Source organism: Plectropomus leopardus, chromosome 1 (genome assembly GCF_008729295.1).
Source record: "Plectropomus leopardus isolate mb chromosome 1, YSFRI_Pleo_2.0, whole genome shotgun sequence".
NCBI classification, from domain to species: domain Eukaryota; kingdom Metazoa; phylum Chordata; class Actinopteri; order Perciformes; family Serranidae; genus Plectropomus; species Plectropomus leopardus.
The window spans coordinates 28,322,471-28,349,462 of record NC_056463.1 but is presented as its reverse complement, the minus strand read 5'-3'; the positions used below and the strand labels follow the sequence as shown (position 1 = coordinate 28,349,462).

Below are 26,992 nucleotides of genomic sequence, written 5' to 3'. Positions count from 1 at the left end.
TTCATTTTCTCTTACTCCTATGCTTTCCAAATACACCCCATTTGGTACTCCCCTCTGGGAGGCACCCTGGGTGACCACTTATGTCGTCTGTTGGAAGATCTGTCACTGCTTTTAGGTCTATAACATCCAGGGACTGTATCATCTTATTACCCCTTGGCTCACTGTGTTTTAAAGGTCCTGTGAACTGTGAAAGGTCCTGTGAATGACTGTTTCATATGACTTTCTATTTATTTCCAGGCATACATGTTGTGTAGAAAACACATTACAGAGCTTCATTTATTGTTGCTCCTACACTTACTCCTCCTTGGAAATCCAGTTGATTACCAGAAGAATGTATATGATGTAATCAGCTCTATTGTATCCAAAACGATCCCACTGGGAACAATCAAGGCAATCTTGGCGCTTACATCTTAACATTATACGCAGGGTGGGAGCTAGAGGCCCAATTTAATTGACTTAAACATGAGAATACCATATAAAACACTGGAGTGGGAGGGTGTTCAGGCTGCACATGCAAAATTATATATGATGTTGTAATGTGCAATATTGTCTAACAAGCTCCTTATCTTCTTAGCTGCAGGCTTATTAGCTTTTACCATCGCTTGTTATATTGACCTTAAGTCGTTACATGTATTCAAGGCATGCATTTAGGACCTTGAGTCCACATGTTAGGACATCGAAAATATGCCCCAAGAAAAATTACACTTTGCAGCAGTGCACTTAGGGTGAAGCAAGTAATCCTTAGTGTCTTTTTGAAAGGAAGATCACAAGGTTCATTTTGATTTTGGTGCTAAGACGGAGAATAAAAATATTTAAATTATCTGATGATTGAAAGCATTTTTATTGTCTCTGTCTTGTGGTATCTGATACTGAGCCAAAGAGTGCAGGTGCATGATGACTCTCCTTGAATGAAAATGAAATTAATGGAAAGCAGGTGGGTACTTCAAAGGCTGACTGCTCCAACGGCATGACCAAATGTGCTCACAACCGCCAACCTCAGCTGTTGTCTCTGCCACGGTGAAGTGGAAGTTAGGATTGTGAATGGAAGTAATTAGTTAATATTAGAGACAGTGTAGAGTAAAGCAGATGGAAGACAGGGGATCTGATGTGTTCCTCTGTAGTCAACAGTGTTTTCTGGGTCAAACTAAAGACAGAGTTAGTGGTTTAGTGCTGCCATCAGTATCTCACCAGTAATAAACACCAAGTGTGTACTAGCTTGGCCTCTGTATTGTATTTGTTGGGTCCATGTTTATGTTTTTAGCGAAGTGCTTCAAGTAAGAGAACTTTAAGACTGTTGCTCACTTACTGCTTTCACTACACTAATAAACTGATTTTACTTTAGCTGTGTTTGAATAATTTAACGGACCTATTTTAAACACATGACCGATCAAATCAGTGCTCCTCAACAACAAAGGCACATTTCTTAGTGTTTGGATTTAATAATAATAAAAAAATCCCCATGACCCCAAAACATCTTTGCAAAAAAGCTGGAAATGCTCCACAAAAAAAAAATGCAGCCACAGCTATCTTTTAATGTTTCTCCAGCAGATTACAGATGGGAAGGAAAGCTGTAGGACAACAAAATGCTGAATGTGTCAAATTCCTAACCGACTTCAGGAAGTGGTTTATCATCATGTCTGACACTGAATACATAAACTTAGCCATCAGAGAGGTCTCTGTTTTTAGCAACGTGTTTTCTGAACCATAGCTGTATTCCATTCTAAGTGCAGAAATACAAAAGCAGGATGTGTTTGGTATGTGCAGGATAGCAGCTGCTCTACACAGGAGGCCAATCTAACTTTTACAGTTTTTCTGTATCTTCCTCATCTATCTTTTGTTTTGTAAATCAGACAATTTCTTTTTGGAATAAGGAAGGATGAAATAAGTACATTGCAAAACGCAACTCTTGCAACATCTGACAGCTGCAAAGTTGAAAGATTTTTTTCTTCGAAGAAAGAACGATCACCCCTACCCCCCACCCCACCACGCCGTAATTACGAGATGTCTTTATTTGATCTTGTGTTGTCAGCTGTCAAAATTAGCATGAAATCTGTACTGCAGAAAACCTGTTTCCATGGAGAACAGGCATCTCTTTTGACCGAAAAAAAAAAGAAAGTCATATCTGGCCTGATTTTTAAAAAAATAAAAAAATTTATCAATTAAAAAACCTTTGTTAGTGTGATCACAAGAATATGTTTTTCAGGCAGTGCTGCCTGAGTTTTCCTTTATAGGACACAGAAGCAGGGCACAGTCTGAAACATATTGTATGAGTTTGAACTAAATCCTTTATTCAATAGATTTCTGGACTGGAAACACTGATAAGTTTGTTGTAACATCACATATAAGAACTTCTATCTACTATCTACATTGACTCTGGGGATGAATGTAGTTCTAAGTATATAAGAGCATCCTGAGCTCTGATTCTGTGCAGCTAAAGGTTGCTCTCAGCAGGATGCCTACTCCCTGGGCTTTCCTCCTGTGCTGCATAGTCACTCAGATCAATGCGTTCTTTCACCGAACTTCACAGAGTACATGGTGTTTCCAGCAGACAGGAGACGCACACAGCAGTCTCACAAAAACAACCGACCTTGCCTCACAACTTCGACTAATCTCTGTGGAATGTTTCAGTGACAGGATTTCAAGGCTCTCTGTTGGACTGCCTCTTTAAAGCAGCAATTTCTGTCTCTGAGGAAAAATCCCCTGGGATCAATCTCTAATTAAGAAAAAATAAACCCTCAAGCTTAATATAACCAAAAAAGCGAAGGGGATTGAATATAAAATGCAGGAGTAAGAGGTGAAAACAAGTCTGATCCAAAAGATAGAGAGAGTCGTGCCTTTAAAAGCACTAACCAATATGGGACAGTGTAAGCCCCAGAAGAATCTGACACTGCCCTTCCTCAAGGAATTTCTCCATTTTGTGTCACTTTTATGTAAAATCCCCTCACAGGGTACCAAAGCAAAAAGATCTGCTCTCACTAAAAGGGTCTGGTAAAAATTTAATACATATATTAATGCAATGCAAAATAAACTCCACTGCCCTGTCACTTTACTACAGAACATATACTAGCAGTGATGTACTTTGATTATCACAACTTGTGTAAAAGTTTGTAAAATACAATGTAAACTTGATGTTTGATTAGGGCTGGGTATTGTTTAAAAAAATAAGATACCAGTGCCATTACCAGTACCCTTGAAGTTATACAGATACATATAGAGTATTTCTTTGGATACCCACAATGTGAAAGGTGTATTGTGTAGTATAGCTCTACCTTTGTGAGGATTCTTGGCACACTGAACTGAAATACACCATGCTCGACCTCACCACACCACAGATTGTATGGGTTGTAGCTGCTTCTGCGAGAGTATGAGCTCTAGGCTGGGAACAGGTGTGAGAGTTCACCAGCTTCACACGCAGTAGACAGGGCTAACTTTTGGCATCACACAGCTAATGTCACCTAACGATCATTAACCCTTTGAAATATGAGCAAAGTGGCTTCACTCCTTTAAAAGTATGGGTAAAAGGCAAAAAGCAACAACAGCAATGGCCACAAAAATTAGCAAGACATTAGTAAAAAAAAAAAGAAACTCACCTTTAAATAATAGTATAAAAGAAAAGTTAAAAAGAAGCCTTAAGACAGTGCTAAAAGATCTTTAAAAAATAATATTTCTTTCTGTAGCATAATTTTAAATATATATTTATAAGTATAGTTTTTCTGGATTTGTTTCCTCTAGTTTTTTTTTTTTTTATATAATAATATGATATATTATAATAGGAGCTCATTTTTAAGCGATTTTCTTGTCACCTTTTACTTTTTTTTTTGCAATTTGTGGGAGTTTTCTTACCAAGTTGCTAATTTTCTTGGGTTTCAGAGGTTTGAATGCTTGTGAAAGACATCTTAACGCAGCACAAGAAAGCTAAGGTTGATTCAGGTCTTAAAGGTTTAACAGGTTTGATGACAGAGTTGAGCTGTTTTGGTGTCGGAGTAAGTTTGTTGGGACTGTTTAATGGCTCTGTTTTAGATGGTAGCTGCTGCTGTGTTAGCTTGTTAACTGTGCAGATGTTGAACTGACCGTTGGCTGGAGGAGAGCAGTTCTGAAGACGGCAGTAACAGAGAGTTTGCTGATCTGTGCTGAGGTTAGGATGGTTCTGGAAAACTCCCCTGGCACAAAAATGATTGTGCAGGTATCGTTTGACTAATGACGTTTCAATACTACCTGGTATTGGGTAATTTCAGTTCATACCTTAAAGGTAAAAGTATACCTGAGAGGTATGGAATACTGGTATCCAGCCTTATGTTTGAACCTCAGTCATGAAATTGTTGGCCTTTTATACATCTGTTTTGAGTCATTGCATAGCAGAAAACAGTTCATGTCTGTAGACCCAGATGTTATATATATGTATAGTAATGATGTCATACCCATATTAATGCACTCTGCTACACTCATGGCCAACCATTTTCCTTGAAGACTTTTCACTACATTGGGAATGATCATGATGGAGCCTCTCCTCTGCCTGTTTGTGGGAGAGGACATAAATTGAAATCAGCATGTGTGCATCAGGTTCTTGCTCTGGATCCTGTTTCAGAGAGGCAAAATGAATGTTGACTGCCCCAGAGGAATGTTGTCCTTTATTTGGTCCACGCCACAATGTCGCCATTGCCCACGCAAAGCCATGCCAAGGAAAATGCCTTGCAAACTTTGATAACAGGGGGAAATCTGACTCTGTCTGCATGCACTCACTCTGTCAAGGCAAGCGGTAACCAAGCGGTTTCAAATCCCACATGAATGTGTTCACTAATGACTTGTCTCTCAGAACATTTGTGTAAATGAAGGTCTCAGAGTGCAACGGGGCTTTGATAGTATTCGTAGACAACAGCAGACACAGTGTTGTCTGCATGTATGCACGCCATTTGTGCATTCAGAGTACTACAAGCAACAAGGGGAATGAGGGGTGGAGAGAGGTGTGGTGATGTGTGTGTGTGTGTGTGTGTGTGTGTGTGTGTGTGTGTGTGCGTGTGTGTGTGTGTGTGCGTGTGCGTGTTTGTTTTTGGTGGGAGGAGGGTTTTGGAACACTTCCCTAATTGACCTCAAGTTGATATTTCTTAGGGTGGAGGATACAGACCACATTTCCTAACATACTCACCACATAAATAGAGAACTGTGTTGTAGAGACAAGACTAATTTTTTCACATGAAGTCGAATTACTTATAATGACGTAAGGGATTTTTGCAAATCCCCTCTTACTGTATATTATCATTGCCCCATAAAATGTTTAACAGTAGGATCAAGTTTAAAAGAGTCTGTTGTCTGTTGTTTGAACTATGTCACTTTGGTTCTCTGTGACAGAGAACCCCTGTTACCAATTAGATAATTTCCCATCTGCACGTGGTTATTGGAATTTTTTAAGGTTTAAAGGCAAAGTAAAAATACAACAAGCCTTTGAAACACCTGTGGAAAAATCAAGGTCATGTTGTCCCTATCTGTGCTCATGCTGTACAGGATGAGAAGAGAAATTCCCCGAAAGTGAGATGTGTTATATGTCTGAATGCCTTTGCAGATGGTAATGTTGACTCTGGAAGCCTCATGGAGCCCTGGCTGCTGCAGGCCAGGAAACATCACTAGCACTAGGGCCATGTGGGACCTCTCCTTAAAAAAAGTTTGAGATTTTTTCACAGCCCATTGTAAGCAATCAGGCAAATAGAAGCTTGCAGTCGTTCAGAGCTCAGACACTTCTTTCCAGAAGGCAGAGAGCAATGCTCAGCCTACTGACAGGCAAGCCAGCAGACCGACCGGAAGTCAGGACATATTCTCACAGCGCTAGCAGAAAGTAACACCACCAGTTGGTCTTCTGAAGCCCACTTTTGCTCTCCTGGGTGTGATTGCTCCTGAATGCACATTCAACCTCCTCTACTGCTGCTAGTGAAGACCTGCAGATGCACTCAACCACAGGCTTACTTTTCAACCCTGTCTCAACACTCACACCACAGTTGTACCAGCGGGAAGAGGATACACATGTTTTATTGACAGAGCTACAGGTGGTTTGAGTTTGAGCTGCTGCTGGACTGGAGGGTTTTTTTTTCCTGTGTGGTGAGCTGTGGCGTCTTTGGAGCCAGTATGTTGCCTATTGTTGTGGTATGTTTGGTATTTGTCCTGCTGGGATCAGGGAAGGCTCAGGTTGCCACACAGACTCAGGGGCAGAGCCAGAGTCGGGGCCAGGGGCAGGACGGCTCTGCCACCCCTTGGAGGCAGGTGATTCAGTGGGAGAACAATGGTCGGCTGTTTAGCCTGCTGAACAGTGGAGCTGAATATGTCCCTGCTGGGACAGGAGCTCAGGACAGTGGTCCCAGGGTGGTGGTGGCAGACACTCGCGCACGCTCATCACGTAGACCTCAGGGAGGCAATGTCCGCCGACAGGCTCCATCAAGAGGGTCCTCTGAGACTGTCCGTGGCCAGGCAAGACATCCTTTTGGCTTTGGGCAAGTTCCTGATAACTGGAGACAAACTGCAGGCAGCACAGGAGGTAGCCAGTTCCAAGGATCCTCTAGCACTCGCTTCAGGCCATCCACAGGCTCTTCTTCTTCCTCATCATCATCATCGTCATCTTTTTCTTCATCTTCGTATAATATACCATCCTACCCACAGAACCCTTTTCCTCCACAGCCTCCCTTCCAACCACTGCCATATGATCCTAGTTTTGTAGATGGACCAGTCAGGAGCTACGAGCCACCTTTTCAGCCTATTCCTGGTGGAGGATATGGCGGTGGAGGATATGGTGGTGGAGGATTTGGCGGTGGAGTGTATGGTGGTGGAGGCTATGTTCCTGGACAGGGGTACACTGGTGGAGGGTATGGAGGTGGTCTGGCGCCAGTGCTCCCAGGCTCTCCGTCTGATTTTACTGACGAAGGTTACCGTTACTATCAGTCCTTTGGCTACGCGCCCAATCCTGTGGTGCCTGCACGCGCTGCCCAGCCACCACTTACAGATGGTCTGGACCATAGATACACCCACAGTCTATTCAATGGGGAAAATGCTCCTGCAGTCCCAGCCGCCGATGCCAACCAGGCAGGTCCTGTGATAGTGGACAGGTCAGGACCAGCTGGTCAGCCTCAAGTCAGGAGCCCTCAGTATGAGCAGTTTCCTCCATTTGGAAGACCACAGCCTCCTTTCCCCCATCCCATTCCACAAGGCAGAAATTCTCCAAATTCTGGCCTCGAGAACCCCAGCGTAAGTGTCGGGAGTGTGTACCGTCCAGAACAAAGAGGTATGGTTAGCTTTTGGTTTTGGGTTCTTTAAACACACAATGTATTCTCTATTTCACATTTTTATTTAAGAAGTTTGACCAAACCTTGATAATAAAAGGAGAGGCTGTGACATATGAGTGATTTGGCAATATTCTATGGCACTTAAAATATTACATATTTTCCGTTGAACTTGAAACATGGCCACTTTTAGGCATCCGCCCAAAGTTATGTCTGTCTTTGTGATTCGATTTCTGTTGTTGCTGGACACATGAATTTGAAATTTTGTAAAACCCAGGAGAGTAGAGAAAGTTCACTTTCATGTTTTTTCCAATATTCTTCTTTCATGTTTGTCAGCTATCTGTAGTAATCAGAACAAAACAGCTGCTCAAAATTCAGCCTGTTTTTCAGTTTACAAACAAGTGAACACAAGGTTCATCTTCTTCCACTTGTATGGTTATTGAAACCAGGTGTTGAGCAAGCCCTGCCAATGTACAGAGAGCACACACAAGAACCACTGTGTTTTCGTGTGGGGAGTTGTGTGCTACACGAAAGCAGACTGGTTCACCCGGCGTGTGGTGTTGGGTAATGGTGGTGGTGAGCTCATAGGGGGTCTGGTGACAGGGGGTGTTGGTGGGCCATGGCTACCTCCTAGGCTTGAGGACAGGAGAGGGGAAGCAGGGGAGGGGGATACAGTACTTCCCCACTCCCTGAGGGGGAGGGAGAGCATGGAAAGTCCCGGTAACACACATGGGGTCCATTGCTTCAGCTACAGGAAATCAACGAAATATTTACTCAGAGTTCTTAGGGGAAGAATGAGTGTCAAAACTTGCTTTACCCTGGTTTAAAATATATATAATTTAATAACCTATCACTGAAGGAAGAAGTTTATTTTGAGTTCATTGTTAATGCTGAGGAAATTATGACTAAATACAAACAACATGTTAAGTTTTTCTGACTGCCAGAGGCTATGTCTGGTCTGAGCTGAGCGGAGATGAGGACCTCCAACAAGATTCTTAATAACGCAGATTTACTTTTTGTTTAACTCAATGATTTGCCTTACTGTGCTGCAGTCTCTCTAGTGTGCTGTGTGCCTTCAGCCATCATTCATTAAGCACTCTAGAGCTTGGAGCCATTTCCACAGCACAAAAAAAACAACATGTGTGCAAATGCCTTAGTGCTCTCAGTAATCATTGTGATAAAGATTTAGCCATTGGGAGTTGTTGAAAAGTTGACATTTTTATTGCACTGCTTCATGGCTTGCCATTAATCTGTTACCGTACTGTAATAACTATTGTGATCTACATGTTTAAAATGTACTTAAAACTGAAGTCAGGAGACAAGCATATTTAAGCATATTGCCATATAAAGACAATGTCCTAAGTATCAGAGGCAACAAAACTACACAGAATACATTTAAATATCAGAATAAACATATATTTAATGCACAGACTGCTCAGTAAATAATATGAATAAAGTCATAATACTAAAATCTGTCTCATTACACTATATGTAGCCAAATGTGGTCAGAGCATAAAAATACATCCAGGCACAAATAGATTTGGGGTAGGTTTAGTGTGGGAGGACAAGTTGGCAAGTATTCACTCGCAACCAAATTGCATTGTTTAAGTATAAGGCCATGAAATAAGTTTCAGTGTAGAACCCGTTTCCATTCATTGCTTTCAACTTTTAAATGGTTGGACAGACAAGTCGTTCCCAGAATTACATATAGCGAATATGTCTTTAAGGATAAAAGTGATATTTTTCAACCTGGACCATATTTCCCCATGTTTTGTGTCCAGTATTGAGTGAGAGGGCTGCAACCAGCAGCCAGGGAGCAGGCTACAATTAACCACTAGAGACATGTTCGCACCATCAGTTTACATTCACTGAAAGTGCTTGTTTTTTGCCACTGACAGGTTTCGATTTATTTTAAGTGTCTGACAATGTATGGAAAGGATCCCTGCAGAAAAAGACATTTTTTTAAAAGAGTAAGATCCTTTTTGTTTAATACAAAATCACCCCAAAATCACCATCACCAAACTCGCCAGACTCCATGTAAATAAACAGTCATTTTCAGCATGTATAAAGCCAGCATATTTTTATATCTAATTGGGTTCACTTCAACTAAACCAGAGTTGGGGATTGTTGAAACAGTGGAAAGATGCACCATGATGGCTTTTGTGAGTTTCATTTTGTTTCTGTCAAATTTGAATGAAGTGTGTTTTACAATAATAACATTGCTGTTTATTTAAATGGAGTTGCACGTTACAACTTCCCAGGCTGTTTCTGGTATAACAAGAATCTTACTCATTAACAAAAAGGTTTATCTCTGTAGGCATCCTTTCTGCAAGATGTCAAACACTTAAAATAACATCTCAGTAGCAAAAACAAGCACTTTTGGGGAAGTAAATTGACGGTGCCCCTAGTAGTTAAATTGCAGCCTGTTTTGCTGCTGCTGGCCAACACGTTGTCATCCCAAATCGTAACATATTGCCGCTTTGCAGTGTACTTATGCATCTACATATTACACTCGGGGTATCTGTCTGTGTCTGCTATTTACGTTCGTGGATGCTACCTTGAAGTCAACAAATGCACATGGTGGGATGATACTGCACATGGTTGCATTTAGAAGACAAAATTGTCAACAAAAGCATTAAGCTGACATGAATGGTGAGGATTAGACAAAAGGGCACACTGTAAGGGATAGAAAAAAACATCACGTTCAGATGGGAAGAAAACACCAGACTTCTGCATGAAAGTCAAGGGTTTGTTTGATCCATCCACTGCTTTTCCTGCCTGCCCCATAGGGACTTTGTGCTCCTTATATTAAGTAATTACCAGCATTTAACCTAATGCTGTCCAGCAGTGTATCATGCAGAAGCAACGGGTGGCCTTTGGTGTTAGTATTTTATGCCGAAAGCACTGTAAAAGTGGCTATAGTTGACGACTTTGGAATGAGAACGGGCTGGGCTGCAACGGTCTCACTCAATACTAGACAAATTTCAAAAATAGCTTTTCTCATGAGACTCTTGCACACAAAAACATGGAAAAAACAGGGTCCAGGTTAAAAAAAATACCAACATTACCCTTTAAACAGCAGTCAAAGCTACAAGGGATTTGCAGTGGTAGCAGAGTGTGGTATAAAGAGAGCAAGAACATTACAAAGCACACTGTATGTACTGTATGTTCAAAGTGTACAGAAAATAGGTCCTTTTGCCAGATCTGCAAAAACTGTTTTTCCTCAATCCACACTGGCTTAACATCAGTAAGCAAGGCTCTTCTCTTCTGTCATTAAAAAACTAGAGTTTGTCATGATATCACAAAATCAGGCCATCCCCAATTTACTCAGTGTGTATAATTAAGTACCATAGCAAAGACTGGTTAAAAAAAAGTTTACATATTGTCCCCAGTATTGTCATTTCATCCTTAAATCCACAAGCAGTTATACATAAGAATAATCAGGCTATGATATTAATTCCTTGAGGCAGCTGCAAGGCAGAGCTGTAGTTTTTTACTCATTAGCGTAAATCTTTGAAACATGGAGCAACATCACTTTTCTCGTGCTGCTTCCAGACACCATTCACAAGTGTTTGAACCTTTGAACCCAGAGCAAATTGGTGAGATTTCTTTCAAAGGCATGAGAAACTTAGTAAGAAGTGTTACACACAAAAAGAAGATTAATTCTATAAATTAGTACATTTATAGAATTATTTTTAAAAAGCTAGGGAAAAATGTCTTGGGGAAAAAAGAAAAAAAAGGTAGGAAAAATATATTTTTATAATTATCATAATAACATATTTAAAATTAGATTACAGAATTATCATTTTAAGCACCTTTTCCAGGTAATATCTTTGTTTAAATGCATTCTGTTCTAATTTTCCCTTTTTTTATTTTAAGAATTTTGACATAATTTTCTTGTTCTTTTTCACTTTTGTGTCATTTCTTCTTTTGGTGCTCATTGCCTTCTTCCCATTTCTTTGAAAGAAATCAAGTTAATTTCCTGAGGTTTTAAAGGGTAAAACATACTTTCTTCAAATGAAGAGACAAGGTTTTAGCATCTCACTTTTGCTGAAATTAATCTGTAATAAATCAACTGATTGCCAACAGTAAAATAAAAATAGATAAGAAGTAATAACAAGATAACATAAAGAGAATAATGAACTACCTACAAAAGAAGCTGTGGTATACTTTATGCCTAATCATCAAACGCTGTTATGATTCTCACTTTTTCATTCTAAACTGACCAGTGATTTTTAAGTATTCCAATCTGTCCGTCCCCTACAGCTAACAGCCTATAGCTTAAAGCAGAGAGGGAGCCCTCATGTCTTTTATTATGCTTTATTAGATGTTATAAAAAGCATGGCAAGATTCAGTTTCTTTTCTTCGTGCCCCACTTAGAGTGTAATGTGTGGCTTTGTCACATGCTGTCGAGAGCTGATCAGCTTTGGCTTCTCAATACACTTTATCCCTCTGAAAGAGACCCAATTTCACATTTCAAAAGATTAGGAAGCAGAGAACAAAGCCTTCCTAGGGTGAGGAGAAAAAAAATGGGGTTGAGAGTGCTGCTGGAAAACCTCTGCGTTTCACACCAGTCTTACAGTGTTTACATGGTCTGCCCCAGGAAGCTTTCCCCTGTTCTTTATGTCTGCCCCCGAGAGAGCTGTCATATAGGATGTTTACACAATGCCTGCAAAGGCAGAGCCCTTATTTAAACTCACCGGGACATTAAATGGAGCAAGTATAAAATAGAGCACTTTCTATTTGATCCCCATAAACAGACCATAACTAAAGCCCTTCATGTTAATCCAAAAAAAAAAAAAAAAAAAAACAGAGCATTATTTCATTAACTTTTTTTTTCCTTTCTGTGGTTTAAGCTTGCTGCAACACAAATTAAAGGTTGTACATACTTCTTTTATTTTATCCTTGCTTCCAGGCTTAGAGGTCAGATGGTTTGACTTTTGGTTGCTTGAACAAGCTCACATTAAAGCATGTTTGGCCTTTGTGAGCTAAACAGAGAGGGGTGATAAGACTTTGCCAAAGACCCTTGCTGGCATGGCCTTTGCTGAGAGCAGGACAGACAGACATTCACACTGACAAATCAGGCCTGCTTTTTTTTCTTGTTCCTCAGGTCTTCTGACAGACTTGGTCAGTGGCCCACTTTAAAAACAGCAGTGGTGTGAGATCACTGTTGTTTTTGCCGTGGCACGCACGTTCTCCCTCTCTGTGTCTGGCTCTCTTGCTGTGTCTCTGTGCACCTATGCCTTCCCTCATCTCTTCATCTCTGTCACTTGTTTGCAGAATCCAAAGTATGAAAAACACAGGCAGCATTACAACAATCTCTCCTGTGATACTGTGGCTCGGATCCACATTTAGTCTCATCCCCAACAGATATGACTAGTCATCCTACATTTATAATATCAGAGGTTAAGCTGAAGTAACATGTTCGCTTTAAGATCAGTGCACATGGAAGATAACATGACATTAGCCAAGAAGGCAAGCAATTATCGGTATAAAACTTATTCCCTCTTGCAACTCTTTGCTCTCTCACCCCAAACTCACCCCTGTCTGACAGGCCCATGGAGCAAAAGTGTCTCATTAGAAAACCATGATAATAATCTGGAATGCACAGTAATTAGTGGCCAAAGGCTCTCTCCAGAGTGGCCCAGTCATGAACTGTGGGCCTGTCGCTGCATTTTTGCCCATCATATCCTCCGATCAGCAACACCATAAATACCTAGTAATAAAAAGTAGATGACAAATATGTGAAAGAGTCCCTCTGTTTCTGGAGTGTTTCACTGGCAGTGACGGGAAGGGCTGGAATTCAAAGAGATCAAAAGGTGACCCAGATTTCCAACTTCAGGATTAGTTAATAAAGTCATAATGCCAGTGCTATAAATGTAGTTTGTTAGCTGTAAAGGTCCCATATTGTAAAAAGTGAAATTTCCATACCTGCTATATTATAGAGGTTTATTATAAAGCAGGTATAGGTGGTATATAAACACCTTTAAGTATCAAAACACTCACTACACACACAAAATACACATAGTCCGTATTCAGAAACTGTGCCTTTAAATGAGCCATCAGGAATTGTTATGAAGGTAAAGGTGTAAATTGTTGCTATGCAGTGCTGATCCAGTAATTCCCAGGCTGAAATGACGGTGCAGAAACACTGAGAGCACAGATGTGTCCGACCCAGAAACACTGGCAAATCAGAGTAGACTGGGCTTTTAGAGGAGGGGGGGCTTAAAGAAACAGGCGCTCAAAGCAGGGCGTTCAAATAGACATTGGACACAGGTATATTTATGCAAAGAGTATGAGAAAAATAAATGTATTTTTTTTAATATTAAAGCATGTAAACATGTTCTTGTAGAGACCCAACATTCAAGTCTGAACCTGATATTGAACACAATATGGGACCTTTAATTACATTTAATAAGGGATGGACTGAATGAGTTTATTGTCCACCTCAGTGGAAATTTGCCTTTGGCTTCACTCAAAAATGTTTAAATATACTGTATATCATCATGTTTGAGTCTAAAATATGCCTTTGACAAATCTGGTAAGTACTCTTTTGTATTAAGTAAGTATTTGGAGCAGGTTTGTGTAATTTGTGAGCATATTACTCTATGACAATTACTATGACAATATAGTGTGAGCAGTCTGTCTATTGTTGCAGGCTTGCCAGATCTGGTTCCTGATCCCAACTATGTCCAGGCTTCCACGTATATCCAGAGAGCCCACATGTATTCTCTCCGCTGTGCTGCGGAAGAAAAATGTCTGTCAAGGTAAAACCAATTCAAGATGTCCTTTGCTGGCTTGTGTTTATTTATTTATTTTTGTATTTCTGTACCTTTTTAGTGGGTTCATTGTAATGTCACAGTATCAAAAAAAAACACTTCCTTGCTCCTATGGGTTTTGTTTTTATGGTAAAGTTTTCATGTCAGTGATGACTGTTCTCATTTTATTGTTTTCTTGGTATATCTTAGGGGTAGCGTGGTCACATTCAGTTGAGGTATATGAGAAACTATGTAAAAAAAAAAAATCCCTGTCTCATTGTGGCCCTCTGATAGGCTGATGTCTTGTCCAGGTTGTGCCCTGCTTCGGATCATCCATTGACAGCAAGGTGCTAATTTGTAGGATGGATTAACATTCATTATAAGCCACTTCACCTTTGGGTAGCATTAACCAGTGAGTGAACTATCCACAATTTTATCACAGCCTTCAGGATTTTGCCAGTTCTGCACAGTAATATCTGAAGGAAATAATGAAAAAAAGTTGACCAACTGCACAACATAAGTGAACCGAATCCTAGTCACCTTCGGGGATACAGACTGTTGTTAGTTTCATCTCTCTGTGTTTGTGGATAGCATCCCCTGATCCCCGGGCCTGGGCCCTTTGACTGTCTCTGCACTAAAGACACTATTGGAAATGATGGAAGTGTGCTGTCCCCATGGCTGCTCTATTTGCCCTCTTCCCATCACAAGCACAGCCATCCCTCAAAGCCCTTTCATATCCTGTCTGAGTTTGCAGCAATCACCGACAGATGGGCTGTTGTAATTTGCCATACACTCCAATGTCAACAACAGCCGCAAGATGAATGGCTTAGATCTTCAGTGGTATTGTGAACTCGAGGTTGTTCCTCCCTCTTCACACAAAAAAGTGAATCGTGCAACTGAACGTTCCCTCTCCCCGTGTTGAAACTGTGTATTTGGAGAGATGGTTGTAATCTGTAGGATGAATTATTTAGTAGATGTGCTCCTGCCTCCAAGCCTTTCCAGCCCTGCTCTTTTTTTCTTCCCTTGTCTTAGTTATGAGAAACAGACACGCCGACATTCTTTTTGCAGCCACTTGTGCAGTTTCCCCTCACTGTTTTTTGTCTTGATGTATGTGATTCAGCTCTGCCTATGGCCCTGAGACCACCGACTATGATGTTAGAGTCCTGCTGCGATTCCCACAGAGGGTGAAGAACAAGGGGACTGCCGACTTCATGCCCAACAGGCCACGTCATACCTGGGAGTGGCATAGCTGTCATCAGTAAGTACTTAATACAAAACACATTTCACCCAGTCAGATAATTTTGCTTTACTAGCTACAATATTAACTATTGCGGTAATTTGGGAGCTAGTTGGCAAGCATCTTTATGTCAATCAGATTTTATCTTTACAGTGTTTTTGTTTGTGTCGGTGATATGCTGATCACCATACCCATATATAAAGGTTCTTGCAATACTATGAAATAGACAGATATGGTTATTTTTTATTTATTTATTTATTTTATATAGCTGTGGTTAATTAATTAACTGTACTTGACCAAAGTCCATGGTGATGCGTATTTCCTAGGTCTAGACTTTTCTCTCCTTTAAGGGTGCGCCAACTCTACTCTGTGTCCAGCAAGGCAACTACATGACAAAGCAAAAAAACTCCATATTTGCTCATAGAATTAGAGGTTTAGTTCAAACTAGAGGTAAAAAAAAAAAAAATAATTACTTTGCTGTTTTAAATTTCTTTGTTCAGTTTAGTTCAACATTTTTTCCGGAGCTATTTGGTTGCATCACCACAAGTGAACACATTACCGTTCAAATGCACTTTCATTTGCACAGCCAAACCTTCAGCACTGATTCTGTCTATAATTCAGTAGTATGTTCAGGCTGTTGCTCTAATTTGTCAAGTTAAGAACTGCACATGAAGTTAATAGCTCAGCAGTCTATTATTTATGACAGAATTGTCAGATTGTGATTGTTTCTGTGAGTTTGGCAGTCTTTTAATAGGCTTCTAACAAAGAATAAATGTACTACAAACCACAAATGCACTCACAGACACCAGTGAGGGGAGCTCCATTGCTAAAAATGTTACTGATCTGTTTCGGTGCACCCATTTTGAATGTCATTGCTCAATTAATAGACAGGCGTTAGTAGTGGTTATCGGCATCATTGATATGGGTTGGAAGGTTTTGAAAAAAACTTTATGGTCTACCTTAAACTACGTTATGTGACCTATATCCCATAATATAGTCATATCAACTCTACACTGACCTTTGGTTTCACACAAATCCCTGTCTCCTAGGTGAAAGTCCTATGTTTTTTTCAACCACCACCCCAACAGATCCCCTCACACAGACTTTCTTACTCTTTCAACACTGCATAACAATAAACATGACAGTGTAATGCGCTGATAAGAGCATTCTGAACATACTAGCTGCTTTAGCAGAACCCTTCCAACCCATATTTAAGACACTGATAGCCAACAATAACATCCATTTAATAAGTGATAACATTCAAACCCAATGGTTCAGTGATAAATTGATTTAGAAAATGTGTTACACTAAAATCAATCTGTGCTACTAAAGAAATTAGTATTCAACCTGTGTTGAACCCATTCATAAGTCCACTGTCACTGTTTGTCACTGGAAAGAGAATCTAGTCTGCAGTATAGTTCACTTTACTGATAAACAAGAATACAGCGCTAGATTTCATGATTAAACTGCTTCAAGCATTAGTATCTCTCCTTGGAGTGTCAAACTACAATAGAATTAGCCTACTTGATAGGCTGCTTTTATACTCATGTTACAATTTTGTGGTCTGTTCTAAAACTTTCAGCCCCTGTAGCACCAGTGCTATGTACAAAAAAGTTAACGTGCAGCCCTGTCTAACTGACCTTGTGCAGTATAGGAGCAGCACTCACACTCTCACCATTGGGAGTTGGATGTTTCCCAACCTAAGAACCCAGGTTGGCCTCATTATATCTAGGAGGACACCAGAAGAAGAAAAGGCTCAAGTAGTAAATTATTTTGGATGTAACCTTGGTTTACAAAATTAGGGTGCATTTGCCATTTCTCTAGTGATGGCTTGTCTGATGGGCATGAACTTGGCACCACTGTTTCAAAGTTCTCAGTTGAAATAAGACACTGTGTGGATGTTAGTGCATACCATCACATCCTTACTGATCAGCACCAACCTAAAGTGATGGAGTACACAGGGCACTGAGTTCATGTGCAGTAAGTTTATGTAGTGCCATGTCAGTGTCATTAACTGAAGATGAATGCAGATTGGGTGTCATAGTGTCTTATGAGACCCTTATTGCAAGCAATGCCAAGGCTTGCCCTGGTTGAACCCAGAAAGTGCATACATATTATACTGTAGTTCCCTGGTATAAAGAGGAGAGGGTGGTTAAACCTAGGGAGTTCATGTGAGAGCCAACCCTGTGTGAATTAAAAAAACAGGACAAAATACTTAAATTTATCCATTTTGAGAAAATACTGAAATGTAGTTATGTGGGTTTGCTCCAGTATTGTGGTACTCAAAAACAGTCTTGGTCTCTAGAATAGTCTTAAGAACAGTTTTTGAAAGTCTCAGTCTCGGACAAGAAAACAAAAAACAGTGTCAAACAAACATGAAGTTGATTTTAGCCCCTTTAGTGTTTGTATTTGTTTGCTCATGGAAAACAAGGAAAATTCCTACATATAAAATTTACCTCTTCATTGCCTTTTATCAAGACATTTCTCATAGTACAATTTCATATTCACAAGGTAAACACACAGGTACATGAATAGGAATCTTTATTTGTATTCTATGGGTTTTTTATGGGAATTTGAATATTTCAGATCAATTTGAGGAGTGCCCTTGGTTTGCATGTTACATATTTTATAAGTGTGTCATGCAGTATGGGACTTGAAGTGGTCTTGTCTTGGTCTTGACTTGGTCTCATTCCCTCAAAGTCTTGGTCTTGTCTTGTTCTCGATACACTCGGGTCTTGGTCATGACTTGGTTTCAGTTAAGGTGATCTTGATAACAACATTGTTTTGATCAATTTTGCAAGCACATTCATCATTGCATCTTTCTCAGTGGACAGGTTTTAGGTGATTTAACAGCCAGCTCTTGGGGACTGCTGATGAGGTGATTTGGGGGGTATCATCAGTGTTTTATGACATCATATTCCATAGACTGGCTTTTATCTCAATTTCAGCAAGTCCGCCCCACTGCCGTCAGTGCCAGTCTCTGCTTTACTATCCTCATCTTAGAGGAATGTTGACTGGCCGTTAGGAGATTGGCAGTGTTTTTACTGTCTGACATCAGTCTCCATTTACACAGTGGTTCCCAGGAGGCAGAAAGCCAAGACAATCATTCCACTGGCTGTGTGATCGGAATGACAAATCAATCCATTTTTCTTGTCAATCTGTGACATCAGATCACACAGCTGCTAAAGTGCGATGGCATGGATGTAGGTTACTGGGACAGAATGTTTGTTAACACAGAAATCTCTTTTGGGAAAGAAAGTCTCTAGCCCAGATTTTCACAATAAACTTTCCTGCCCTACATTTTTGTCAAATAGGCTGTGTAGTTGACAGTTTTGCTTTTCATTACACTCATCCTTATGTTTCTCACTGGAGTATTAGAAGAAGGGATGGGAACAGCATCCTCTTGAGTATCATGGTGCTGTGAAAATTTTGGAATTCTGTATGTTTTTTACACAAATGAGGACACAGAATTCCATGTAGAACATTTTTGTGCCAATCAGTGTGGGAAAGTAAAAGTCATTAAAATGTTATTCATATAACTTTTTTGTTTGACAGAGCAAAATACCTTCAAACTTATTTACGTATCTCAGTCCCTTATGATACAACTTTATTAAAGTGTGTGACCTTTTTGGTCAGAGATCATGGCTGGTATGTGTGCAGGTGCTTGGACGTAAGTCTTCAGTTGCACTTTGTGGAAGGCAAATGTCAGGCCACTGCTAAGTAGTTCTCAAAGAACCTACTGTGTTTTACAACCCAAGCTGTGATCTGAGAAACCCCTCAAAGTCTTGTTTGTTGCAACACAAGTGGAAAATGACTCATGACTTCGAAGAAGGATTGGAATGTTTTGTATATCACGATTACAAATTATTCCTGTTAAATCCTTTATGTGTTCTTCCAACACTACATTCTCTATAGTTGACATAGTCAGTGAGGGGATCCAGGAATCCAAGGAGGCAGGAGACCCTTCCAGGCACCTCGTAATCCACCACTTCCCACTCCCAATCTTTTCCCTGCTTACTGCACTTTCTTTCTGCTTCACACACGCATACACACATGTTCTGTAGATAATTATCTCAAGACTGCCACTGAAATGAATGCCAGTTTTAGGGAACACAAACAAAGACTGTGCATCAACCTTCCAGGCCCCCCACTCCCCACGCTGGTCTGTACACATGTGAATATACAGTACACACTCACACATTTATTATATAAATTGCATGTGTGCCCATGTGCCCCCCACATAAAATAATCCTTTCCAGCATGTTAACAGAGACGGAAGAGCAACGTATACCCATAGCCAAAATACAGATAGTGTTCAGCCACAGATAACAACTGACAGGTTTCTACCTTCAAGCAGCTCATAATTGGTTGCCTCTCCTATGGAAAGAATGAGTCCTTGAATGGTCACTTGCTCCATTAGTGGAAAGTACCCACGTTTCCCTCCAAGTCATCCTTCAATCTTTAATGACTGTTCCAGTAAAAGCTGTTGCTATGTTGAAACATGGGCCATGAAGTAAGGCGAAAGGGCAATATTTATATAGTCTTGAGTTTGTCGGACTGTAGGAGATCCAGTGCTTACCTCACCTGCTACAACAACACCACTTAAACATAGTGTGTGGAGGAGTTTAAGAATCAAAGGATGTTGGAATGAAATACTTTAAATAAACACTAGTATTTTCAGTTGGCTGTCTCCTTCAGGAACATTGTCATATTGATGTAGGCAGCTGACTCAAAGCGTTTCTACATGGGTTGACAATTAGGAGAGGTTTTGCTTTCTAATGTAATCATTAGTGTAATGGATTGAAAACATTTATACCTCAACAGTCTCAAGTGTGATGAGAATGTTAGGAATAGTCATTTGGCTAATTTGTTGTGTGATTTCATCATGTTGAACTTTGGTAACAAGAAATAAAACCCCTTTGTTGCACAAAAGAGCTATTTTCTTTCCCAAAAAGGGTAGGTGCAGTCACTCAACAAAAAGTGAAAACAGGTAATAATGGTTGACCCTAATGCTTCTAAGCTTCAGTCATTGCAGTGATAATCGACATCTAAATCTGTATTTGAAAGTAAATTTTTGTTTTGTTTTTAAGTAAAAACACTTGCTTTACATCTGCAGCTCAACCAGCAGTGTTGAAGTTATTAATGACTTACGGAAACATTGGGTGCAATAGTCCACCTTCCACCCATTTCTTCCTCTCATGATCACTCTCTCTCACACACACACACACACACACAGCTTTGCGAAGTCCTACCAAAGTTGGGTTGGGTGATTGATTGGCATATATGAATATAATTGATTACTATTGCTATGAGAACTTTGTAATTTTCAAGGTTGTAGTTTGTGGTGGTATTGCATTGTTATGTTTTGACAGTTGTTGTATAATCGCGTTATAGACTCGAACATTAAGTATTTTGTCAGTATGGGCTGAACAAAATCTAAAATTATATCAAACAATGAAAACACAATGAAATCACTCGCACTCTTTAAAATGACCCCAGAGATAAACACCTCTCTGAGCTTCATTAAGACAGGATATACTGCTAAACTGTTTGTTAGATTGCAATACATTTATCTATTTGTGCATAAAAAGTTGTAAACACTGTGGGAGCTCTGCTATCTTAGTTACACAGAACAGAATGCTCACTGCTAAACATACTGTAATCGTTGTGCCTGTGACAAATGATGTCATGTCTGGAAACCTGACAGCCATGCTTTATGTTCAGCAGTGCTCCACAGTCTCTGCCACAGTAACGTGATTCTAAAACTCTTCTGCGCATACTTGTGCCACTAACAGCATACTAGTTAACTTAAAGTTGACTATCAATGTGCTATGGATAAGTGCAGTTTTTATTTATATAACACAATGGCCAGGAATATATTCTTTTTTATATATGTCTTTGACAGAGTAACTTTTTTTATATTCTGCTTCAGTTGAAATGATCAGTGGTCAGTGGTTTCCTAGGCTGCTAAAGCTGTGCAAACAAACACACACACACACACACACACGCACACACGCACACTCGCACGCACACACCTCTGATCTTGCAGACTGATACAACCTAATTAACAACATTCATACATCATTAGGGTGTTAATGTCGTGCTTCAGCAGTACTTTATTGTTACCAGTAATTAGTATCCATTGTCCTTTGATACTTTATGATGTGTTTAGTCAAGGTGCAGCATCACTTACAAAAAATGTTGGCAGATGAGGTCAATGAGTTGAGTATACAGTCTAGAAATTCAGTGTTTGTCTTAAAAGTCACACTTGGATAACTTGGAGCTAACTAAGCTATATTTAAACAGCTTGGCAATACAGTTAACAAACATAATTAACTGACAATGTTGTCTATTTAAATACTGTTTCTCTGGTGTATATGGCATAACAGATAGCTATAGAACTCTTTGATTGCCTGACTTTAAGCAACAGTTCACCCCATAATCAAAAATGCACTCTTAGTTTCTTTAATCAATCTATATTGTTTTGGTGTTAGTTCCCAAGTATTGGAGATATTGGCCATATGTCTGACTTCTCTCCAATATAATGGAACTAGAAAGCACTCGGCTTGTGGTGCTCAAAGTTAAGACTGTTCTTTTACGTTTGACTACATGCACAGTCTTTTGTTTGTTCCCACAGGCACTACCACAGTATGGATGAGTTCAGCCACTATGATTTACTGGAGGTCAGCACTGGCCGTAAAGTGGCAGAGGGACATAAAGCTAGTTTCTGTTTGGAGGACACCACCTGTGACTTTGGTCATCTGAAGCGCTATGCCTGCACCACTCACACTCAGGTAACACACCAAATGAAAGCATGACATTATGATTTTCACCTTTATTTGGTGGTCAACTGCAGTGCTCATTGTACACTTACTTTTACCACATGCCTTATGCACCACAATGCTGTTATCCATCTACTGTAGTTATGCTATTATCGACTTGTGCAACTGCAAAAAGCCAGCCAGCTTAGCACTGTTGTACCCAAGGACTGTTGTAGTGGTGAAAATTTAGAATTAAAAAACAAATATATCATATTTGTTGGCGGGTACATCAACATGCAGCTTTTATTCATTGTTCACTGCAACATCTGATGTTAACCTTTTTACTACAGACTTAAAATAGTAGCTATTTCTGACATGGATCAGTATTCCTTATGAGCATCTCTCCTGCCCTCTGTTTCTTCAGGGTCTGAGCCCAGGCTGCTACGATACATACAATGCTGATATTGACTGCCAGTGGATCGATATCACGGATGTCCAGCCTGGAAACTACATACTAAAGGTAGGAGTCAAGTGAGAATCCAGAAGGGTATGGACATGGCAAGTTTGTGGAGAGCACAAGGTCACATTTCTAGAAGAGAGTGAGGGTGTAGGCCACCAAAACAAATTGATCTGGGTTATAAAAGAGTTATAAAGCTTATACAATTTTTAGGTTTCGAGTTACCTGGCATTTGAGCACTACATGTATCAGTAGCAGTGGTTTCCCATCCATCTTATTGTCTGCTCTCATGCATATTTTATTTGGTCAGTGGGGCTGCAGAAAGATTTTGTACATGATGTGTTAAGTGTTATTTATCTGAAATACCTTCAGTCTGAGGCATTATTGGGACTATTAGCTGTTTTATTTTAATTTCATGATTGTGGTGAGTTTATAATGTGCCTTCTGTTCTTCGTCTCTCAGCTCCAGGTTAATCCTAAATTCCTGGTGATGGAATCAGACTTCACCAACAATGTGGTCAGGTGTAATATACACTACACAGGGCGGTTTGTAACAACAACCAACTGCAAGATCGCACAGTAAGTAAAAAAGAACATAAATCTTGTATCACATAGTTTGAAACTGATTAGAAATCATTTTTATGTCCCTGTGCCAGCAACAGCCGTGGCCGGATGCATTATATATTCAATTTGACTGTATGTACATAAGTCTATCTGTCTATCTGTCCATCTATCTACACATTCATGTGAACGCAATATCCCAAGAACCCCTTGAGGGAATTTCTTGAAATTTGGCACAAATGTCCACTTGGTCTCACAGTGAACTAATTAGGTTTTGGTGTTCATGGGTCAAAGGTCAAGGTCACTTGGACCCTGCCTGTCTCATTCTTGTGAACGGATATCTCAAGAACACTGTGAGGGATTTTTTGTGGCACAAACGTTCACTTGGATTCAAAAATGAACTGATTAAATTTCGGTGATCAAAGGTCATGGTCAGTGTGACCCCACAAAACATGGTTTTGGCCATGACTTAAAAGCCAATTATGACAAAATTTTCACACAAATATGTAATGGAATAGAATGAGGAAGTGATGACATTTTATATTCAAAATGTTCAGCTTCACTGTGATATCTTAATTTTCTGCAAAAACCACACGTGTAACTTCTGTACGTCTGGGTTAAAGATATGTGTGAAGCATTCACATTTACAATATGTAGCTTCTTTGCAGCAACATCCATATTTGAAGCATTGTTAACTGTCATGGCTACATATGAGTCTGGACAGACATGGATGTAAACTGTAACTTGACTTGGGACTTGACCCAGAGGCCTACAACCACCAGGTGGTAATTGTAATTTTTAGAAATCCATTTATTTGTAATGTTTTCATAATCTACTGCCTGTTTGTTAAAGTAAAACCTTTGCAATTTTTCCATACTGTGCTTATGTAGAACAGGTATTTAAAAGAAAACCATAAATCACGTTGTATCATGTTCCCACTGGGTTACACTGAACCACGTGACAAGGTGGCAGCTAAATGCAGTTTTATGAAGAGCCTCACAGTGTTTTGAATTACTTAGTGGACTTAATGGGTTCCTGGCTGAAATATTTGATGATTTAATGAATTATGTTCTCATTCTCCAGTTAAGATTAATAGCCTCTGAAACTTTCATATTCTCCCTCAAAGGGAGATGTAGGGGTGTTGAACTTTTGAATAGCGCTATTAGGAAGTGTATCATTGCACTCAGAATTACTATAATATCCACTTGAAAAGACTTTATATAGAGAGTTGATATACATGAGGAAAGCATCATTAGGTTCAAGTGCTCTAGTCGGGCTCGCTTAGTTTCACTGGTGCAGTGAAACATACTCTTAAAAGTATGTTTGCCAAAGCATTTATGCAGTGAATGAAAGCTGAATATACTAGTAAGGTACAGATGCCTGTAAAAAAAATTACAATAGCAGATGCCATAAGCCCTATCCCCATCATTAAAGTCTGATATTTAACAGTTTTAATACTTGGAGGGAAAAAATCCCCTCACATCATGTTAATGTATGTAATTATGTCCACACTAATATGGTTACAGTTTAACAGGCATTTTCTGCCCAGTGTGGTATGAGGGATGAATGTTAAAAATCAGTAAGCTAATAAATGGCAAATTAAAAACAAGTGAGCAAGATTATAATTGCAAATGAACCGAATACATTTTAAACTGAAACAAAATGGCAAATATTCTGATAACAGTATGTCTTGATTATAACAAATGGCTTCAGATATAACCAGGATGAAATACCATATATGCATTTGAAAATAATTTTTTTTGATTATGTGTTGACACACTGTAGCTGATTACAAACAGAGGCATTGTTAATGGCATGAATTTCAAATTTTGTTGTAAAATAACTGCACAAGCATGAAAAAGTTATATGACTAAATGTTTCAGTGCTGCAGCCGACCCAGGAAAAGAACAGTTATTTTTTTATGCTAAGTCCATCCCACCAACAGTGATTGTCCAGTCTTCAAAAAGCTATCAGAGTTTTGATAGTGGCTCTGTCCTGCTCTTTGTTAGAATAGGAAAAGTTGACTCTCCAGCAACCCCAAAACACACTGATTAGTCCTCATCCTAAAAGCTTTTTCTCTTGTAACTTTAAAAGTTAGAAATATAAAAATACCAATTGTAAGCTATCCGGCCAAACAGTGATATGTTCAGATGAAAAAGTCAAATCTTAAGTTTTTTTCTGATATTTCTTATGTTAATTTTTTTTTTTTTTTTTTTTTGCTTGGGACATGCGACTTGTGCATGTTTAAGACCCCTTTTACAAAAGTGTCATTGTTTTCGAACAGTTTATGAAGCTACTATTAGCTTTATTAGCTAGCTAGAAATCTGCCAGCAACAAATAAAAAGATAGCTCATGATATATTTGCTCTGGCAGATGCGTCTGGTCCCTCTCCGCTACGGATAGATTTCCTGCCGGGCTAATCACAACCATTTATCTCATATGGGACATGTTTAAACATTGAGGTGCGCCGTTGAGGCCTTTTCAGAAACAACCAAGCTGACTGCAGCAGATGTGGAACTTTCTGTTGAAGCTGCTGTCACTGAAAGAACAATCAGCTGCACTTTTTTCTGCATGCTGTAGACAGTTTTTAAATTTTATTTTTGCTCAAGCTTTTTTGTTTGTCCTTTGCTCCAAGTTCCAGTACTTCTGTGGTAGCTTTAGATTACCCCTGCCTGAAATTTAGGCCCTACTGTTTTAAAATTAATTTTAGAACTAAAGTGGTAAATCTGCCACTGTTACCACTGCAAACTGCATTATGTTTGGTCCACGGACAGGCATAGTAACACAAAGTAAGGGGGTGGGACTCATCCAATCTCCTGAGCAGATGGTGGCTGTACTTTACAATTTAGAAGAATCAAAGTACAAGATAAAAAGTTTTTGTTTACTTTTGTCACACAGTGTGAATAAAATGGTCTAAAAATTAATGTGAACAGAAAACATCTTTCATGTGAATGTAATTTTGAATTTGCATTAACATTTTTTGTAAATCATTGGGTCGAAGATAGTTAATAATGCCATATAAGCAATTCATTTGTTTGAGTCGAATTGTTCAGTAAGTAGGGTATCTCATATTGCATTGAAATTCTCCATTGACTCTGGAGTGTTTTGGCTGCTCTAACAAAAGTGTTATTTGTTGTGTGTTTCTGTTACAGGTCTTGATCAGGCGCTGGAAGGCTGCCACACTAGAGTGACCCTGATTGCTATTCCATTGAAATGTGAATGGAATCCATTTGTTGTTGGTTTATTGTTGATGTTGTTTGTCTCTACTATTTTGTGCTGTCTCGGTATCTCGAGCCCATGGCAAACAAGGGTTCCACTGGCACTGAAAAGATTGTCGGGGTTAAAAATAGACAGACACACACACACACACACACACACACACACACACCATGTTGTATGATGCGTGTTACATGTTGATATCCAAATAGTGAATCAGCAGTTGACATCCCTTCAATCTGTGTTATGATATTGTCCCACCAACTACATTACTCATATTGCATCTCTACCATTCTGGTTTGGTTAATGCGAGGACCTTGCATTGACTTTCAAACGAGGTGTTTACTGTATCTGCACACAAACATCTATGCACACCCCCGGCAGTGTGACTCTGTTTGAATTATAAATAAAGCGTGAAACAGTGCTGGTGCTGAAATTAGTGGTTCCAGACAAGTCAGGGTTCAGCTGCGATCCAACAAATAACATTAGGGGACAAAATCTTCCCAGGTGCATTCATCCATGCTGCGTGGGGACAGACAGAGATGCCAAGTGACTCAGAAGAACTATAATGTGTGAGGGTTTTTTTGTTTTGTTTTTTCTCTTCACTGCCTCGGTGGGTCAGGCTGGGATACTGTGATTCTCTGGGCACATCCTGTTTAATGTTGTGTTAACAGCAAGAGGAAGACAGCAGGTCATATTTGTATTTGTCAAATTATAAGTCAACATAAAAACAGACTGTCAGTA

General features: G+C 39.6%; 1 protein-coding gene across 1 annotated transcript; it reads left to right on the top strand.

The window, feature by feature from the left end:
- The first annotated feature begins 5,703 nt into the window (after window positions 1–5,703).
- loxl1 (lysyl oxidase-like 1) lies at window positions 5,704–26,381 on the top strand. The gene is made up of 7 exons (XM_042514161.1): window positions 5,704–7,261; window positions 13,918–14,026; window positions 15,138–15,275; window positions 21,892–22,048; window positions 22,440–22,535; window positions 22,935–23,050; window positions 26,185–26,381. The coding sequence occupies exons 1-7, from the start codon at window positions 6,115–6,117 to the stop codon at window positions 26,189–26,191; spliced, it is 1,770 nt and encodes a 589-aa protein (XP_042370095.1). The 5' UTR covers window positions 5,704–6,114; the 3' UTR covers window positions 26,192–26,381.
- Window positions 26,382–26,992: the final 611 nt, after the last annotated feature.

Coding starts and splice junctions, on each gene's coding strand:
- loxl1 (XM_042514161.1), top strand. CDS start 6,115: ATGTTGCCTATTGTTGTGGTATGTTTGGTATTTGTCCTGCTGGGATCA. Junction 14,027..15,137: donor GAAGAAAAATGTCTGTCAAG/GTAAAACCAATT, acceptor TATGTGATTCAG/CTCTGCCTATGGCCCTGAGA. Junction 22,049..22,439: donor CCTGCACCACTCACACTCAG/GTAACACACCAA, acceptor CTGTTTCTTCAG/GGTCTGAGCCCAGGCTGCTA.